The sequence below is a fragment of the Jatropha curcas genome, chromosome 10 (assembly GCF_041381405.1).
Source record: "Jatropha curcas cultivar XTBG-Jc1 chromosome 10, XTBG_Jcur_1.0, whole genome shotgun sequence".
In the NCBI taxonomy this organism is placed as follows: domain Eukaryota; kingdom Viridiplantae; phylum Streptophyta; class Magnoliopsida; order Malpighiales; family Euphorbiaceae; genus Jatropha; species Jatropha curcas.
Window position 1 is genome coordinate 14,454,413 of NC_143160.1, and position 21,428 is coordinate 14,475,840.

A 21,428-nucleotide genomic window follows, 5' to 3' on the forward strand; every position below is an offset into this window, starting at 1 on the left:
TCCAATCTAATTACATATTAGGCTCAAGTTTAAGGGACAAACAAAGTCTAATCCCAAGTTTTTTAAATAGGTATTTAGCTTTATTTTTTTCTATTTTTCTATCACACCTTGACTTGTCTTTTATTTTTATCAATTTACTTGTACATGTATTTATTTTAGTTATTTTTTATATTTGACTCACTTTTTATATTTATTTATTCATTTTTGTATATTGCATTCGCATTTTTAAAGCCCTCAAAATTTTTGGTTAAAACCGGAGGTGTCCTCAATTCGCAAGCTAAGCCTAATCTTACTTATACTGTGTTCGGCCTGTAAAAGGAAAACACTTCAGGCAGAATTTTCTCCTTTTACAAGTATCAAATACTCGCGAATAGCAATTATGCTATCCAGCAAAAATTAACTAATAATTTGGTAGAAAAAGAAAAAGAAATAAAAAAAATGAGTAGATCAAGGCCTTATTAGTGATCAACAACTAATAATGTGATCAAGGGCTTATTAAATTATGAACCAATAATCACTATAAGAAGTAAATATTAAGATTTTTAACTAATTAGAATTTCATACAAGAAATTTACTCTCTCCAAACCTATTATACTGATCAACAAAAACAGATACAATTGCATTGACAGCTTTATTGCTTTCCACAACTACTACATTATTTGATACATTGGTCACCGCATGCATCACAAGTCCTGCAGCAGCCACATCTGTTACATAAAATGAGTACTGAAAATGACTTATCCGATTGGGAAACACCAACACCGATGAAAAATCAGCCGTCCATTTAGTTCCATTTCCAGTCACCCTTAAATTTCCGATGGTCGATTTCAAGGTCATGCCATTATTAGCATGGTTCCGATCAATCAGCACTTGATCAATGCTCGTAAAAACCCCATCTAATTTCACAATCGGATACATATTTTCAGGATCACCGTTAAACATGTTATCGACAATATTCACCCCGGAAATTCGACCATTAACCGATTTTAATACTACACTTGCACCTCCAAAGAATAATCCGTTAGTGACATGAACTTGAATTGGATCTTCTAATGTTATGGTAGTGAAATCCAAGTAACAATTATCTAATCTATTCAACGAAGCACCCAATTTCACTAAAATTCCTATACCGCCAAAAGCTGCAGCCTTATTATAACAATGTACGCCTGTGACCAAATTAGCCTGACCCTTGAGTAAAATTCCAATTGATGATGAAAACATTACAGAATTAGTGATTGCATTGTCATTACCATCAATATCAATGCCAGTTCCTGAGAAAGCTTTTTCACCTTTATCCCGGCCGATTGTGGAGTGTTGCCCTAGGAAGCAATTTGAGATGAATGTTTCATGGCCTCTCTTGACAAGAACTCCTTGTGTTGTGAAGTGCAGAAAGAAACAACTATCTATCCGGATTCGCACTGAATCCACAACTAGAATGCCTCCTCCCCGAAAACTCGAGTCGAAAAGGATATCGCGGAAAATTATGTCTTCATAGAAGATGCCAACATTGTTTTGTTGTTTGATATTGATGAGATTATGAGGATTTTTGGAATCTGTTTCTTCAAGTGGCTGAGAATCTGGTGACCATAGTTCAATAAGGTGCCTATCACCTGGAAATGTGTTTGATGCTCGTAGAGTCCCTCCTTTCACCTAATCATTATATAACCAAAGTTTTATTACATATAATTATAGAAAACATTAGATACCTAATTGTGCTCTACTCATTTACTAATTAATATCCCAATTCTGGTCCAACGGAGCGTTTTTTATTAGAATGGAAAAATAAACTTATTACTCCCTCCATCTCATAAAAATATTGACCTAGTTTCACTTCTATACGGTTAAAAAAAATTACTATTATTTATGCGGTTTATTTTATAATTTTTTACCAATAGACCCTTATATTAAATATTAATAATCTATATTCAAATTATACAATTGACTAATATAGGTACACTTAATAATAATACTCACTTTGTCTGTTTCAAAATTTGATTAATGTTTTGTGTATTACCGTATGACAGAGAAAGTACAAACACAATATATGAAATACAATATTACCTCTGCATCAAATAAAAATAAGGAAAAAGGAAAAAGAAAAAGGACATTTATAGGGTGAGCAATTGTCGATTTCTAACTAAAAATCGAATCAAATCTGACTCATTTCAGTCGGATTTGAATAGTTATTTAAAAAATTCGGCTATCGACTAGATTGAATATATAAATCAGTTTGGTTTTCGGTTTTTATTTCCGTTACTCTGTATAACTAACTGAATTTGTTTTAAATTTAAAATAACTAAACTAGACCAGATTGAATATATAAATCAGTTTGGTTTTCCATTTTTATTTCCGTTACTCTGTATAACTAACTCAATTTATTTTAAACTTAAAATAACCAACCTAAATCGAATTAACATGGTTTGAATGATTATTATACCGTTTGGTTTCGGATTTAGATAGTATAGAAGTATATTCGGATATACCAAAAGTGAATTGATTCGGTTTGATTAACCGAAAGCTAACACCTACACATTTACACATTGAGAGAGAGAGAGAGAGAGAGAGGATACTAACAACAACATTGCCTCCACCAGAAGCAGGAAATATGATGGGTTTGCTGATTTTATAGTTGCCACCTTGCAAATCAATCACAACACCACCCAAGTCATTCACACCAGGCAGCAACTCACTCCCATTTTGCACTTTGAAGGCCTCACCCAAAGCATTCAATATGGCATCACTACTCTCTTGTACCCCACTTGGGTCAGCTCCATACCCAATTGGGTAAAACACTCTCCCTTCCTTCAAACCAAAAACTCCCATCACCATTTACACAAATACAAATAAAAGGCTATGTATGTAAATATGTACCTTTTTGGAGGGTAAAGTTGGGAAGACAAGTTGGGCAGGATTAGAGGCTGCCATTGCTTGAAGCTTTTCTTCAAATTTTATTAGCTTCTGTTGTCTCAAAGAGGAAGAAGAAGTTTGTAGGATCAACATTAATGAAATGGTGCAGAATGATATCAAAGTTTTCATTTTCTTCTAAATTTGTACTAGAATTTGTTGCTATGGCTATATATAATATGCAGAGAGAAAGTGAGAGACGAAGGATCACATGTTGCCGACAATAAAGAGGACAAAAACGAGCAGCCAAAAGCAAGAAGAGACCGGCAATTTCAATGAGGTCGAAAAGAAGGAAAAAGAGTTTAGTATTTAAAAAGAATATAAACGCTGGAATAACTAACACCTGTAATTTCACTTTAGGGAAAGTCGGTTTTAATAAATGTATAAATTAGTCTGAAAAGATAATAATATGATAATTTTTTTAATCAGGGTAAGCGTAAATCAGTTAAACTGAAAATATTAAACTGATTTAGATGGAATTTTTGGTTCAATTATTCAAATTATTAGATTCAATTACGATTTTCGGTTCGATTATGGAAAATGAATAAATTTTACACAAAACCAATTGAATTTAAACTATATAATTAAGTTCAATTTGGTTCTCTATAGAGTTGAGTTTAAACGAAATATTTTTTGACTTTCAGTTTCATTAATTTTGTTCGGTTTGACGCTATTTAATAGTAATGCATGGAAAAAAATTTACTTAGACTGCGTCTATAATCTATTTATAAACCAAAAATAATGAAATTAAGAATTATTTAAAGTGTTCTAACTTTATCCTTGTGTCTAAATGTATGGTTAAAAATATCTTCATTTCAATGAGAGTCCTTAATCTCATTAGTTTAGTTCACAAATGGAGTCATGGATCCGATCTTGATAAATTTTTCATATGTATCAATAATTTAGTGCTCAAATATTCTATAATTAATTATCTTCAAACAAACTAGTGTATATAAATAACTTTAAACATAATATTATTAGCTAACTTTATTTTTTTATTTCTCAAAAAAATATTTGTTACCTTAATTATTGTGCCATTAGTTAATGGATTAATAATATAAGGAAACTTTATAATGAAATAAAAAAATTGTAATGTAAGCATGTTAACTGTTTTTTTTTTTTTTAAAAGATTATGTGAAAGTTAAAAGATTCTATATATGGAACTAGGGGTGGCCACGGTTCCGGAACCGGCGGTTCCGGTTCCGGAACCGAACCGAAAAGATCCGGTTCCGGTTCCGGTTTGGAACCGGACGGTTCCGGTTCCGGTTCCGGTGACAAAACCGACGGTTCCGATCGATTTTCCGGCGAATCGCATAATTTTAAATTTTAAATTTTGAAAACCGGTTTTCAAAATTTAATAAATTTGTGAAAGTTATTTAAAAAAAATACACCTAAAAAATTAAAAAAATTCTTCAATTAAATTTATTTTTTTATAGACTTGAACATAAGAATTTTTTTTAAAAAAATTCTTCAACTGAATTTATTTTTTATTAATAGATTTCACACCCAAAAAAAAAAAAAAAAAAAAAAAAACTGACAGACACAGACGTGTTAGGCGCACTGAAAGGAAACAATGAATTAAATTTTGAAAGAAGAGATAAGGAAAGGCCGAGAAAGTTAGAAAGGTAGGCCAAGAGGGGGTCCCACTTGGGTATAGAATTTTATTTTTCTTACTAACCCACTTTGCTAGTTTGCTTAATCCATTGGTGGTGATTTTCTTTTGAGGATTGTCAATATCTGGGTTATTTTTCAATTTCAAATGAATTTATTTTTTATTTAAAAAAATTTGAACATAATTTAAAAAAAAAAGACTTGAACTTAATTTTTTTTAAAAAAAAAAATTAAGTTGCCTACGTATCCTCTTGGGGTTTAGAGGAATCAAAGCCCACGTAGTTCTTACTTACCTTATACCAATTTCACCCCATTTACCTTAATCGCTATTTGCACCACCGCTTGATGTTCCCGTTGAGGATCCATCGTATAAATCATATAAATCTTCATTTTCTTTTGGATTTCTTGGGCTCTTAGTTCGGCCTTGGTCCAATCATCCAAGCATGATTGGATGTCATACGAGATCGTGTTTCATCAAGTATGTTACCTCCTTGACTAAAAGCTTGTTCAACCGCAACAGTGGAGACCGGAGCTGCTAAAACTTGTTTTGCAATTAAAGAAAGAATTGGAAAAGTATTTGTATGACGACTCCACCAATCTAAAATTGGAAAATCAGTATCTGCATAATTATCACCAAACTCAAAAGAAGTGGTTAGATAATTATCAAATTCAGAAAAAGAACTGGATTCCCTTGTTCTTTTTTGTCTTTGTAGTAAAACTTGTTGAGCAACACTAACACCACTTACCCTTTGTGTTGGAGTTGGAAATTGTTGAATACTAGATTGAGAAGAAGTAGAAGTAGATGAACTAGAAACTTGAACAAATTCATTATATAATTGCATAATATTTTGTTTAACTTCATGCATTACTACATTTATATTAACATTATTTTCTAACTCAAGATTTAATGCATCATAATAAATAGTCAAATAATCATATAAAACATCAATTTTACATCTAGGATCAAATACAATAGCAACAAGATAAAGAGGTGGTATATTTTTAAAATAAGATAACCATTTTTTTTTCATTAAAAAAATACAATCTTTTAATAAATCATCATTTTTAAATTCTTGGAGTGCTCTAACAATATTAATACATATAGGTAAAAATAAATGAGATGTAGGATAATAAACCCCACTAAATTTATAGGTAGCATCATTAAAAATTTTTAAAATATCTAAAATTTTTGCACAAATATCCCAATTTTGTAGATATAAATTAATATCCTTAATATTATTAGTAACAAAAAAACATAATAATTCTTTATAAGAAAAAGACTCGTTTAGTAATTCATATGTTGAATTCCAACGAGTTGGGACATCCCTTGGAAAACGTTTTGGTTTTTTATTATTTTCTTTACAAAATTTAGCCCAACTTTTCATCACTTGGGGATGTCCCCATAAATATAAAATAGCTTTTTTAATTGGAGAAATAAAAGATTCAAGAATTTTTAAACCATCTTGTATACATAAATTTAAAACATGGCATGCACATCTTATATGAAAAAATTTTCCACCAATATTTGGTTCACAAATTTTTTTAAGTTCAATAATTGATTTAGAATTTGCAGAAGCATTATCAAATGAAATTGAAAAAAATTTTTTCGTCAACTTATATTCCTCTAAAATTGAAACAATTATTCTATAAATATTATTTGCAGTATGTTTATCATCAAAAATACGAAAAGCAATAATTCTTTTTTGAATTTTCCAATCATCATCAATCCAATGACATGTAATACCCATATAAGAATGCATTTGTCAATGATCACTCCAAATATCACAACAAATTGAAACACGAATTTTCATTTGAGAAAATAAAAGCTCTAACTCTTTTTTTCCTTTATTATATAAAGAAATAATAGTTCGTTTTACAGTATTTCTTGGTACTCTTTTAGCAGAAAGATTTAAAGCTTTTTGACAATAATTATTAAAACCTACTTTTTCACCAAAACTAAAAGATAAATGTTCAATAGAAATCATTTTTGCTAATTCTTCTTTTTGTATTTTTTCAGAATATTGAAATAAAGAAAGGTTAGAAGATGCGTACCCGGTAATTTGTGTTTGAGATCGATCAACTCCTATTTTTGTTGGATGTTTTGTCTCCAAATGCTTCCAAAATGATCCATAGCTGCCCGCTTGTTTAAATTTATAAGATTTTCCACAATAATTGCAAATTACATCGTACATTTTCTCACCTTTGAATTTTTTCGTGAAATGAATGGCGAATATGTCGGAACTTTGTCTTGCTCTTCCAACAATTTGTGCTCGTTGCTTTTGCTCTTGCTCTTCCTCTTCTTGTAATTGCTCATTAAATTCAGATTCTTGAGTTGGAATATCCAAATTTTCATTTGGATATCCCTCAAAATTAAATTGGTTGGGAGTGAAATCATAGATATCGTTTGTAGGGATAGATGAATATTGTGTTTCTCCAATCTTTCCCTTGCCCTTACCCGAATTTGAATTTCCTCCACTTGCCATTATATGATAATAAGATATAATTTGAAAAATTGAATAAAAAAATTAGAGAGAATAATAACTTAATAATAGAGATTGTAGAGTAGAGAAGAATAAATAAATAATATAGAGTAGAGTGTAGTATATTGGAGAGAGAGTAAGTAAAGTGTAGTATATTGTAGAGAGAGTAAGTAGAGAGAGTTGAAATTGTTTTGTAATGAATTTGTAAAAAAAATGAGGTATTTATAATAAATCTAAAAATTCATTTTTCTAAAAATACCCTTGAAAGTAGCAGTTATATAGTCGTTTATGACTGTTGGGAGGGATAATTAAGATATTTCATAACAACATTTAAAAAAAAAAAAAAAAAACTGCTCTGATAGACGTTAAGCAGTGTCGGCCCACCACAAAAAAAGAAATTCATATCTACTTTTTAGGTTTCAACTTTTTATTTGACCAAAAAAAAAAAAAAAGAAAAGCAAATTCCAGGAAATGTTTCCGCTCCAAGTAACAGGAATTACAACGGCTAGAACCGCCGGTTCGAACCGGCGGTTCTAACCGGCTGGGAACCGGCGGTTCCAATCCGGTTCCGACCGGTTTTCTGAAACCGCCGGTTCTGGTTTCAGAATTTCTGGAACCGAAACCGAACCGGAAATCTCCGATTTCGGTTCCGGTTCTCACCGATTCCGGTTACGGTTCGAGACCGGTTCGAACCGATGGTTCCGGTTCTCCGAACTGTAATTTGGCCACCCCTATATGGAACGAATAGAATATATAAATATAATTTAAGTGTAAATGCAAATCCCTGCAAAATGGAAAAAGGGGGAAGGAAAAAGATTCCAATTAATGACAAGAATGAAGGATGTTGACACGCGGCCAATTCGCCTATAATTACGGGGACGATTGGAGACGGCGCTTTGGACTTTTGTCTGGTAAATTATGAAAAATTATAGTAAATGTCAATTTTTAAAATTTGTATTTATGCAATTTCAATTTGACTTTAAAATTTAAAATATTATTATTTATTATATATTTTTATTATTATGTCTTTTTTATTAGTAAGGTATTGATTTATTAATATTTCAGTGTTTTAATATATTAGTATTTTTTTATATTAATTTTCTATTTTAGGTTTTTTTTTCATTAATTTCCCGTTATTACCATTGTTTCCTTTGTTTTAAGTATGTTAATAATATTCTGCTGCCATTATTTTTCGGCCCTCGTTATTTTCTGATGGTTTTTTTTTCCTCTTGTTGCTATCCATTATTTTCCTATCGTTGTTTCTTATTTTGCTGTCGTTCTTCTCATTATTGGTGTTATTCCATAATTTCGTTTTTTATTCATAAGGTATATTGATTTTTATTTTTGATCTGTTATTTACTATTGAGAATATTTCTATCAATTTTTTATACAATCAGTAACTACTATAGAAATAAAGTAGGATTTTCGATTCTATTTGGATTGATATGATACAGTATATATGTATACATTATATTTACTTGATTTGATCTAATGTGTTAATTGATGTACATAAATCTATTCTAGTATTTAATTGATTTTATAGTGTTTATATATATATATATATATATATATATATATATATATATATATATGCACCGTATTTAGTTGGTTTGATCCAATGTGTTAATTGGTGTATATATATGTATTATGTATTTAATCGATTTTACAATATTTACTGATATATTGTGTGTATATATATATATACCGTATTTACTAATATAGTATATATACATTGTATATACCATGTATATCATATTTATCATTGATGTTGTCGCAGTTGCTGGTCATTAGTAGCATTACCGGTCGTCGTTGTCGTGGTTAAATTACCTAAATTGTATAGGAATTTGCTCTTATAGATTTCGCGTTTCATTATGTTTCCCTTTTTTTTATTATTTCTTTTTTTTTTCAATATTTCCTTTTTTTTCAGCGTTCCCTTTTTTTCGATGTTCCTTTTTTTCAATGTTTTCTTTTTTTCAGTGTTTTATTTTTTCAGTATTTCCAGCATTTTCTTTTTTTTAGTGTTTCCCGTTCCTCTTACAATGTCAATTTTGATATTATTGATTTTTTTTTTACCGAATCTGTTATTATCTTAATAAGTATTCTTTTATGACGTTTAGTTAAAAGTGAAACTTTGAATCTGACATTTGCTTAAAAGCTTCTAAATTGTTAAAAGGATTGGATCAAATACATTTTTGGTAGGCGAGCCTCCTCCTTTTACTAGGTTAATTTCACTGGTGGTACTCAAATTTAGAAGATATACACTTATTTGTGCCTAGATATTAATTTGTAACTTAAAAATACTTTAACTTTAATTTTATAACGATAAAAAGACCATTGCTAGTTTTAATTGATTTCCAATCACCAGAAAGTTATGTGGCTAGCACGTGGACTATTTTATTTGAATTAAAATAAAAAAATTAAAAGAGACTTTCTCTCTCTTTTAGGGTGTAATTTTCCCTCTCTTCTTATTATCTTTCCAATTCATACCTGGCGATAAAAAAAAATACAAGCCAACTGAGAAATAAAATTGAAACTCAAAGATTAAAAGTTCAAAGATTAGTAGTCCAAATCACAGTTTATACAAATCAAAATCAATAAACTAAAAGTAAAAATATCACTAGGTCAAAAAAATATGGCATCATCGTCACAAAAACCCAACTCAAAGAATACCTAATCTTATATTTTTTAACAGTAAAATGTCATTTTATGCAATTGAGATTTTCCGTTTGCTGGAATGCCAGCCAATTAATATTGTCGTTTTATAAATAAAAATTCTTTTCTAATTTTTCTCTCTTTCAACTCAGACTCCTTCATTCATTCTCTCTCTCTCTCTCTCTCTCTCTCTCTCTCTCTCTCTTTCTTTTGCTTTATGAAGCCTAAATCGATTTCTCTTTCTCTTTTGCCAACAAATAAATTGTACAAGAGGATCAATAATCATATAACTGCTATTGAAGAACCTCTTCTAAAGCTTAAACGTTTGATCCACTTCTCTTTCTCTTTTGTTGATCTTCTTTTTTTTTTCTTGTACTCTTTTTAATTCCCATATCAAAATCAATTTCTATTCATGGAAACCATATTATGCGATCTTCATGGGATTCAGATATTTCCATATCAAAATTTGCCTCCATCAAATTTGGGCATTATTCTAACAGCTGAAGCAGAAAGGAAAGAAAATAAATGGGTAAAAAAAAAGGAAAAGAGAGTTGAAAACACGAAAGAGAGAGAAATAAAAGGAGAGAAAAAAAATTAAAAAGGAAAGATCTTTACAGGATCTGGACATTAATCCTTCAGCAGCTCAGAGGGAAAGAAAGAAAAGAAATAAGGTAAAAAAAAGAAAAGAGAGAAAAAAGGAAAGAGAGAGAAAAAATGGAGACAGTAAAACTGAAAGAAAAGATAGAGCAGATGATTCTGACCTTAGTAAAACTGAAAAGAAAAGATAGAGCAAATGATTCTGACCTTAGTTTATCAAAAGAAAAATGCAGAAATAAGAGACTTAATATAGAAAAGAAAATGCGATGCTGTTTGTTTAGTGGGAACTGAAAAGAAAATAAGAGAAATAGAAAGGAAGAGAGGGGAAAAAAGAAAGAGAAGAAGAAGTTGCAGAGAATAAGAGAGAGGGTAAAAGATGTGGGTGATTTGGAAGAGAGAGAAAAAGTAGAAAAAAATTTCATTTTAAAAAATTCAAGTGTTAATTACATGGCATTTTATTGTTACAAAAACCAGGTGATAAATTGAAATTGGATCAAAGGGCATTTTATGGTTAAAAAACATAAAATTGAGTATTTTTAAGTGATAAATTGAAGTTAGCACTCCATTAAGTGATTACTTCTATATATCAACGCCTTTTAGTGAAAATAAACCTTAATTTATCAAATAATAATTCAGCAATCCAAACCCGTATAGGAAACAAGATCCAATTCAACATCATCATCTCTCCACTTCCCACTTTTCATATACCCAATTATAATGTTACTGACTATTGCTTTAATTCTTTTGTGGGTTCTTGAAAGTCAAATTTTGAGAGTTGCAAAGGGGACCGATTTGTAACCAGTTTCAGCTCCCTGTCCTCATTCTCATTCTATCCATAACCTAGACTCGCTGTTTGATCATCTTGTGATGTTACCTTGCTTTCTTATGATCTACAAATTGTAAAGATATATGGAAATTGGACAGTCAAGGGGTGCAGATTTGTGGTAGTGATGGTGGTGGCCAGTAAATAAGCTGTTGATGAAGGCCAGTGAGGAGGTAAAACTTGCCGGAGGGAGAAAGAGATCGGAGCTGGAAGGGAAAAGGATAGATAAAACTAGAACGAAAAAGGAAACAACAGAGAAGAAAGGAAGAGAGAGAAAACTAAGGTGACTTGGAGGAAGGAGAAAAGCTTTTTTAATTAGTGGAAATTTGATTCAAATAAAAAAAAAAATCCGTCACGTGACTTTTGAGTGATGTGAATCATTTAAAATGGGCGAAGGTCTTTTTTTACCGTTATAAAATTAAAGTTGATGTATTTTTAAATTATAAACTGAAGTTTAAACAGTTAAGTGCATATTCTCTAAGTTGGAATGCCACTAGTGAAATTAACCCATCTTTTACTAGTATACCTACAAAGTGAAAGACGGTTTAAAACTATCAAGCCTATAAAACTACCTTGAATTATTCCACTTATTAGTAAAATTACTCTAAATTGACTTTTATATCTTCCACACCTCTATTTTAAAATTCAGAAATGATTAATAGCTCAAATTGTCTCATGTAGGGAGGATTAAAAAAAGATTTATGCTTCACATTTCCACAAGATGAAGCCATGTATGTATCCTTTCTTACAGTATGTTGTACATATTAATTGAAAAGTATCCTGGACATGTATGTTAATGGAGAGTGGAGAGTTTCTCTTCTCTCTTTTAACCAAATATTTATCAATTCATTAATTTTATTGTTATGGTTAAATTATGTAACAATATTTTGTGTTCAATAAAATTTAAAAAATTAATGTAAGTGGTGATATGAGAAATTAATCAATATTATATCTCTTACTAAAAATTTAAGTAAATATCAAATTTTATAATATTAATTTTTATTAGTTAAATTTCTATCATTTTGAGATTAAAAATAGTGATTAAAAATATATATAGATAGACACAAATAAATGTAAATTAACTTAGGATATCATAATTGCAATTTATTTAAGTCATTTTAGTCGGATTCTGTAGAGACGAAGGAGATGATGTTGGGCAAGTATTGGATTCTAATAGAATGTCTAAAAAAGCTAAACCATTCTATGGAGACACTCAAAGAGATCTTGAAATGGAACAAGAAGAGCTCGTCAATAATGATGAGGAGATAACAGCTAAAATTGAACAACGACAACCCTTTCCTCTTACTCTAGTACCAAGTTATCACTCTCCTAAGAATATTCTTGAGATACGATTCTAAACTCTTCTCTTGATAATGATGATTCTATTGTTGGACATAAGTTCTCTTTTAGACAGAACCGTGGGAAACCACCAAACAAATATTCACCAGATCATAAGGAAAGAAAGACAAAGTACCCACTTGCTCATCCTACAAAAGCTATCATACACAAGCTATCGTCTGAGAATCTTCTCCGTATAATTTAAGAGGCTTTAATAGACCCAAAATGGACTCTAGCAATAAAAGAAGAAATGGTAGCCCTTGAAAAGAATAATGCATGGATACTAGAACCATTACCTGAAAGGAAAAAAAAAAAAAATTAATTGGATGGAGGTGGGTGTTCACTATCAAATACAATGCAAATGGTGATAGAAATATACTATTAACCGTGCAAATGTAATAGTATGTTTTTTGGTGTTATTTTTTTGAAGAATTATTTTTATGTATTTAATTGGAAATTTACATTAACTGAATAAATTTTTCAGCATATTTTATAATAATGGTGTTAGTACATTTTGTATGTATTTAACTGGACCAAGTAGAAAATGGTTGTTTTATACTGACTATTAAAACATATTCTCTAGAACATTAAAAATAAAATTTATGTTATTAATCTTGATTTAATTAATATGAGCGAATATACATTGTTTTGTACTTTAATTCATTAAAGAGTAAGTTTCATTTATCGCGACAATAATTCTTGGTGAATTGGCAAAAGCAACTTGTATTTGTGAAATATCAATTAATAGTAGAATCCATGTATCGGTTTAAAGATTAAAAAGGATACACTTTAAGTAAACTTATAAGGTCTCATTGTGTAACCTTGCAGGTAGATTTTTAATTTGACGCATGAAATAAGTTAAGCGATAATCTTAAAGATTAAAATGTTATTTAAATAAATTGTCAGTGATTTATTTTATTTGACAAGCATATGTAATCTTTACATGGGAAATATAAATTGTTATGTTATGGAAAGTTAAATTAATAAGGAGTTCAATTGAAATTTTTAATGGAATAATTTATAATTAATTATAATAAGAATATACGGGTCCTGTATGGATTCTTACTATAGTTTGTAGCCTTATTAATTTATTTCCACAGTCCCTGTTGTAGCCTTAATTATTTGGATCGTACGTGGATTATTAAAACAACCCGAATTTTTATTTTCAAAATTTTTCATGTAAAATTTTTAATAAACTAACACCCTACGAATTTATTTAACCATCTAAATGCAAATATATAATTTAAATAGGTGAATCAACCCTACATTATTGAAAACCCGAATGAAATCCAATTGGAAATCGAAAACCATACCAAAATCATGAGTTGGATCGAACCAAACCCGAATCAAATCAAACCAAGACCTAGAAACCAAAATATTCTAGAAACCCCCCTATCCCTTCAGCGCCGACTCATCCTTCCCCCCTCTCCTCCTCTCATTTTTCCCGACCACTAGGATCAGCGCCTCCTCGTTGCAGCAGCTCCGACGTCTCCTTCCCTCTCTCCGTTCGATTCTAGCAAAAGCAACAGTCGCAGGAAGAGTTGTGACCTTGCCTCAATCGGGACCGCATCGCAGTCTCCTCCTTGGCTTTCTGGCGACACGAGGCGGTCTCAACGATGGCATAGCTCTGACCCTCTCTCCCTCCGTTCCGGCTGGCGCAGCAAACCAAGGAGCTGCGATTGCGACTCGCAACACCTGCGTTCCTCCTCGATTTTTCGGTGCCGGACTACACTCTCTCCTCGCCTCCAAAGTGCCTCCGGCCATCTTTCCACCCGTTTCCGGTCAAATGAGTGGCGGCTGTTGAAGTGCTGGCATTTTGTTTCATCAAATATTTTCTGTTTTATCAGTTTTCAATAACACTGCTGGAGTTCCTAATTTTTTCCAGCAGTTTAGAATCTCAGTTTATTATTTTGTGTTATTTGGATTCCATTATTTGAGGAGAATCTGTTATTTCAACTTGTATAAATTCTCAATTACATTGAAGTAAAATATATCTTCTTCCTCTCATATTTTTTAATCTTTTAAATTTGTTTCTGCTGAAACTCTCATTAATTTAACAGTTACATTGTTTCAACAGTGGTATCAGAGCCACATGGTCTACATTGTTTCAACAGTGGTATCAGAGCCACATGGTCTTTCGGGACCTGCCTTTTAAACATTTAAACCTTTTAAACCAATTTTTTAAACCATCTCTCAATCCCTCTTCTCTCAACCTTTTAAAACCAAAACCAGCCACACAAAAATATGGCCTCCAGTAGCCTTTCTATTAACCCTCTTGAAATTTTCACAGGTGAAAACTACCAAATTTGGTCAGTAAAGATGCAATGGTATTTGGAAGCCTTTGATCTTTGGGAAATCGTTACTGAAGACAAACCAATTCCTCCTTTACCTAAAGATCCAACTCTAACTCAAATTAAGTACAATTCAGATGAAAAAGCCAAGCGATCGAAGGCGAAAACACTTATCCAAAATTCTGTTGGTGAAGCTGTTTTTTTACAGAATTATGGCTTGTAAAACTGCAAAAGAAGCTTGGGATAGACTGAAAAAAGAATATCAAGGCAGCGATAGAACAAAACAAATGCAAGTTTTGAATTTAAAGAAGAGTTTCGAGGCCTTAACCATGCAAGAAGATGAAACTCTTGGCAAGTATACTAATAGAATTTCTTTGATTGTCAACAATATTAGGCTACTTGGTGAAGATTTCCCCGACAGTCGAATTGTCGAAAAGGTACTTGTGACCCTTCCTGAGAGGTTTGAGTCAAAAATCTCTTCTCTAGAAGAGTCCAAGGATCTTAATAACATTTTATTGGCTGAATTGATGAGTGCTCTTCAAGCACAGGAGCAGCGAAGACTTTTAAGGCAAGACAACACCATAGAAGGGGCATTTTCTATGCATAAACAGCATGCTGAAAAAAGCAAGAAGAGGTCTAACCAAAAGAACAAAGGCAATAAAGAAGGGTCCAAACAGGAAAAATATCAACCTTGTTCTCATTGTAAAAAAACTACTCATCTTGAAAAATTCTGTTGGTGGAGACCAGATGCAGTATGTGGCAAATGCAAACAACTTGGACATGTTGCCAAGGTCTACAAATCAAAGCAAGATGTTCAAACCCAACAAGCACAAGTGGCGGATGATGTAGATGTGCAGGAGGAGCAAGCTTTTATGGCTTTCTGTCTTTCCAACGATGAACCGGAGGTACATGAAGAGCGAACTGTTGTTGCTTTTTGTTTTTCTATTGATGGTGCAGGTGATTTGTGGCTTATTGATAGTGGGTGCACTCATCATATGTGCAAAGATGATTCTGTATTCAGCACTCTTGATGAAACTTATAAATCTAAAGTGAAGGTGGGTAACGGCCAATATATTAAAGTTGAAGGCAGTGGTTCAGTTACTATCCAAACTCAATCAGGTATAAAAACAATTTCTGATGTTTTATATATACCTAAAATCAGCCAAAATCTCTTGAGTATTGGACAGATGCTGGAAAAAGATTATGCTTTTGAATTTAGAAAGCGGAAGTGAACAGTTTTTAATTCTGCAGGAGAAAAAATGTTCTCTGTAACAATGAAAAACATGAGTTTCTTTATCAATTGGGAGGAAACTGATGAGCATGCATTTACTGGCACCACCTTGAGTAAATCAGACTTGTGGCACAAAAGTTTGGGCATTTCAATTAGAGAAGTTTGTTGGAGATGAAACAAAAAGATTCAATCATAGACATGCCTACAATTAATCTCGTCGATCAAATTTGTGAGACATGCCAATTTGGAAAACAAGCGAGGATGCCGTTTCCAAAAAAACAAGCTTTAAGAGCCACTCAAAAACTTCATCTCATTCACACTGATGTGTGCGGACCCATGAAAATTGCTTCCCTCAGTGGTAACAATTACTTTATTCTTTTTATTGATGATTATACCAGGATGTGTTGGGTATATTTTATCAAATTTAAGAGTGAAGTTTTTACTGTTTTTAAAGAGTTTAAAGCTCTTGTGGAAAATCAATGTAATCTCACAATTAAAATCTTGAGATCTGATAATGGGGCTGAATACAATTCAAGCCAATTTATTGATTTTTTGCAAAGCAGCTGGTATTGAACATCAATTCACTGTTCCATACACACCTTAGCAGAACGGTGTCTCTGAAAGGAAGAACAGGACTGTGATGGAGATGGCTAGATGTCTTTTAATGGAGAAAGAAATGCCAATGAAGTTTTGGGCAGAGGCTGTTAACACCTCGGTTTATTTGCTCAACTGACTTCCTACAAGAGCATTAGTGAACTTGACACCATATGAAGCTTGGTTTGGAGTTAAACCTTCTGTTGGCCATATTCGCATATTTGGCGGCATTTGTTTTTATCAAGTGCCAAAGACTAAAAGGAGCAAGCTGGATGGTAAAGCTCAAAAGGGTATTTTCATTGGTTATGGGACATCAACAAAAGGTTATTGAATTTTCTGTCTGCAAACAGAAAAAATTATTGTATCTAGGGATGTGAAATTTGATGAAGCAGCATTTTTTGATTGGAAAAATCTAAACCCATTACACCATGATTTTTCCTTGAAAAATTCCTTAGATAAAAAGTCCCATAATGATGATTTTACTGCTGATTTTTTTTTCTAATGATCTTGTGGATGATGTTCCTGTAAGAGGTGTTAGGTCCTTAGAAGACATTTATCAAAAATGTAATACAACAGCTCTCATTGAACCTAATAGCTATGAAGAAGCTCATGAGTCTCAAGCATGGAGGAGTGCAATGGAAGAAGAGCTTCGGATGATTAACAAAAATGAAACATGGCAATTGATGGAAAGACCAAAAGATCGCAAAGTTATTGGAGTCAAATGGGTTTTTAAGATAAAACTCAATCCTGATGGTTCAATATGTAAACATAAAGCCAGATTGGTGGTGAAGGGTTATGCCCAACAATATGGTGTGGACTACCAGGAAACATTTGCTCCAGTGGCAAGGTATAACACAATCAGACTCCTTATTGCTCTTGCGGCACATAATTCATGGCAGATACATCAACTTGATGTTAAATCTGCTTTCTTGAATGGATTTCTTGCTGAAGAAATTTTCATAGAACAACCTGATGGGTATTTAGTACTTGGTAAAGAAGGTCATGTTTATCTTTTAAAGAAGGCTTTATATGGCCTCAAACAAGCCCATCAGGCTTGGTACGACAGGATAGACAGTCATCTCCTCCAACTTGATTTTTACAGAAGTCAAAGTGAAGCAACCTTGTATGTGAAAACATGTGGTGGTCATTCTTTAATTGTTTCAATTTATGTCGACGACATGCTTATAACAGGAAGTCAATTTGAACTAATTCAACAGTTCAAAGATGAAATGAAACGTTGTTTTGAGATGACTGATCTTGGCATCATGAAGTACTTTCTCGGTATGGAAGTGACACAGTCCAGTTGTGGTTTTTTCATATGTCAACAAAAATTTGCTTCTGATGTACTAAAAAGGTTCAAGATGGAGGAGTGTAATCCCGTTGGAACACCTATGGCAACTAATTTGAAACTTAGCAAAGATGATGGTGCTAATAAAGTGGATGGAAGCATGTACAGAAGCTTGGTGGGTAGTCTTTTGTATCTTACAGCAAGCAGACCTGATATATTGTTTGCTGTGAATGTGCTTTCTAGATTCATGAACTCCCCTAAAGAAACCCATTTCTCAGCTGCTAAAAGGGTGTTGAGGTACATTAAAGGTACTGTTAATCTTGGCATTTTTTTTCTTTAAGTCTGCTAATGAAAGTTTGAAGTTGATCGGTTATTCCAATAGCGATTGAGGAGGTTGTGTTGATGATTCGAGAAGTACCTCAGGGTATCTATTTTCTTTAAGGTCTGGGTATTTCACTTGGAGTTTAAGAAAACAAGAAACTATAGCTCAATCGACGGCAGAAGCAGAGTACGTTGCTGCTGCCTCTGCTGTAAATCATGCAATCTGGTTAAGAAAGTTGCTGAAAGATTTGGGGTATGAACAAGCTGAAGCAACCAGAATTATGTGTGATAATATCTCTGCTGTTTCGATGGCAAAGAATTCTGTTTTTCATGGGCGAACCAAGCACATCAAGATTAAGTTTCATTTTATTAGAGAAGTTCAACAATCTAATGAAGTGGTACTTGTTACCTGCTCATCTGAAGAACAATTATCTAACATTTTCACAGAATCCTTACCAAAAGAAAGATTTGAAGCTCTAAGGAAAAATATTGGTGTTTGTCATCAAAATGCCACGGAGAAGTGTTGAAGTGCTGGCATTTTGTTTCATCAAATATTTTCTGTTTTATCAGTTTTCAATAACACTGCTGGAGTACCTAATTTTCAGCCTTAGAATCTCAGTTTATTATTTTGTGTTATTTGGATTCCATTATTTGAGGAGAATCTGTTATTTCAACTTGTATAAATTCTCAATTACATTGAAGTAAAATATATATTCTTCCTCTCATATTTTTTAATCTTTTAAATTTGTTTCTGCTGAAACTCTCATTAGTTTAGCAGATACATTGTTTCAACAGCGGCAGCGACAATATTGGTGCCTTATTGCTGCTGCCGGTCATTTTTAACCGGAAAATTTCAATTTTCAACCTGTTTGTGCTAATGGGTAAGTTATATTTTGACTCTTTTAGGTGGAATTCACAAGTTTTGATTTTAGTTGAAAGGATTGTAGTATAGATTGAATTAATGTGTAGATTAAATTCCTAGCTTTGGATTCTGCAGCTGAATTTAGAGAATTTCGTCAAAATTATTATTATTATTATTAGGAATTATGAATTGAGTTTTAGATAAGTTAAGTAGGATATATATATTGATTACGTTAAATATGTGACGGAACCTTAATTTTTTTACTATCTAGTAAGTTCATAAAAATTGAATTTTCTTTCTTTTAAAAAAGTTAATATAATAATTGGTTCATTAAGTTAGTTTAGTTTGAGTTAATAACTGATGTTGTATCATATGCTTGATTGGTTGTGTGTTCACTTTAATATTTTATGATGCATTTCACGTGAATGCTTGTGTTATACATTATTTATTATTAATCACTAAGTTGCAAAATTCAATCTTCTTTTATTTAACTTGTCAAGAAGTAGAAGCCCATCGATCCGACTGAAGATCTGCAATCTTCTCCACAGGGCTATAAAAGTAAACTCCTAATTTCTGTAATTAGGTAAATTATGTATTGTTATATGTAAAACTTCACTACTCTTATCTATTGTTCAACTCTGTAGTTGTAAGATTTATGTACCTCTAATCTTGTATTTAAATACTAACCTATGAATGTCTTTATTATTTTTCTAAATTCATAGGAATCAGTAGCTCATAATATGAATGAGATGCATTACTAACAAACTCGAATTATGTTTTATTTGAGATATTTGAGATTGGGCCAGGATCGTGTGATTATTGGATATATATTTATATATGAATTAACATGGGCTTATTGCTTCTAGGATTTTGCGTGGCGTGTATGGGTTTGGTAGTTTAGACTTACTACGGGCCTCGGGGCCTTAAGCGTACCTGGGTCCTAGTGCCAATCCGGCCTATAATTTCGGGTCGTGACAGTTATGTATTTTAAATAATTAATTTTTAATTAAAATTTTTATTTATTAATTTTTTAATTAAAAAATGGATAATCTATTTTATTTAAAATATTAACCGCGAGTAACAAAACAATTAATCTTAACGTTCGCTTCCCATGCGAATAAGAGAGATGTTCGTTTTTTGAATACGCGTTGTTTTGAAGATAGAAGCATATTCAGGAAATGAACATACTGTGTTTTTTTCTACCCACCCAGAAAAATAAGATTTATAGAGTCAATTAAGATCATAAAGCAGAAGACTGTAGAGTGACTTGAAGAATTCTTGAAAAAATTCTGGTGAGCGATTATGCGCTACAACAGGTTATTCTTGTGTGATTTGCATGGTTAGTTTGCTTTCATGCTTGTTTCGATCTTGAGTTATTTTCGCTGCTTAATTCCTGACTCCTATCAAATGAATCGATAAATCACTTCAAAGCAAGACTTGTAGCGCAGGGTTATACTCAATCATATGGCATTGACTATCAAGAGACTTTCCACTAGTAGCAAAATTAAATACAGTATTGTTATCTCTTGCTGCAAACTTAGACTGGCCATTACATCAGTTTGATGTAAAAAAATGCATTCTCGAACAAGAAGTTAATTTACATGGATGTTCCATCGGGTTTCACAACTTCTCAAAATGAATTTGTATGCAAATTATAGAAAGCACTATATGGGTTGAAACAATCACTGAAAGCATGGTTTGGACGATTCAGCATGGCTATGAGGAAACATGGATATAAATAAAGCAACTCAGACCACACATTGTTCTTGAAACATCAAAAAGGATTGGTAACAACTCTAATAATTTATGTTGGTGATATGATAATCACAGGAAATAATAAAGACGAAACCTCAAACCTGTAAGAGCTGTAAGAATTAATCTCAAATAATTCAATAATAACCTAGATCGTGCAAACCACTAGATTCAACAAAATAGATTGAATAAGAAAAGGTTGCGTACCTGACATCGTTGTTCGTCGATCTTGATGTATAAAATTAGGTTTGCAGCCTTCCAGAGAATTGAAGAATCGATTTAGCGGAAGCAATACGAAAGGAACGTAAAACTGAATCGTATTCAACTCCTCTGGGGACCACGACCTTTATATACCTGTAGGGTTAGTACAATTCCTATTTCGGTCCTTTAACGAAATAGGAATTATATAATGGTCTCTACACTTAATATCTATAATTAGTTGATACCTCAATAGTCAATTATTCACAATCAAGACCACATTTGAAATTGACTTTACAATTGGACTGCTGTACATATTTAATTTTACATATTAAGCCCACAATAGAAAATTAAATCCAACAATCTCCCACTTGGGCGAACATATGTTAAATAAAATACATACACCAAAATGAGCTCAACAAACGCAGTCATACAAGGTATCCAAAAACAATCTCGTCCATTAGTTATATTGATAAAGAGCTGAAG

At 32.0% G+C, this 21,428-nt stretch overlaps 1 protein-coding gene across 1 annotated transcript; it reads right to left on the reverse strand.

Annotated features, from left to right (window-relative positions):
- Positions 1–514: 514 nt before the first annotated feature.
- On the reverse strand, positions 515–3,251 carry LOC149493163 (polygalacturonase QRT3-like). Its single transcript, XM_089726578.1, has 3 exons — positions 2,872–3,251; positions 2,575–2,802; positions 515–1,650 (listed from the first exon to the last, which is right to left on the reverse strand). The coding sequence occupies exons 1-3, from the start codon at positions 3,034–3,036 to the stop codon at positions 559–561; spliced, it is 1,485 nt and encodes a 494-aa protein (XP_089582704.1). The 5' UTR covers positions 3,037–3,251; the 3' UTR covers positions 515–558.
- Positions 3,252–21,428: the final 18,177 nt, after the last annotated feature.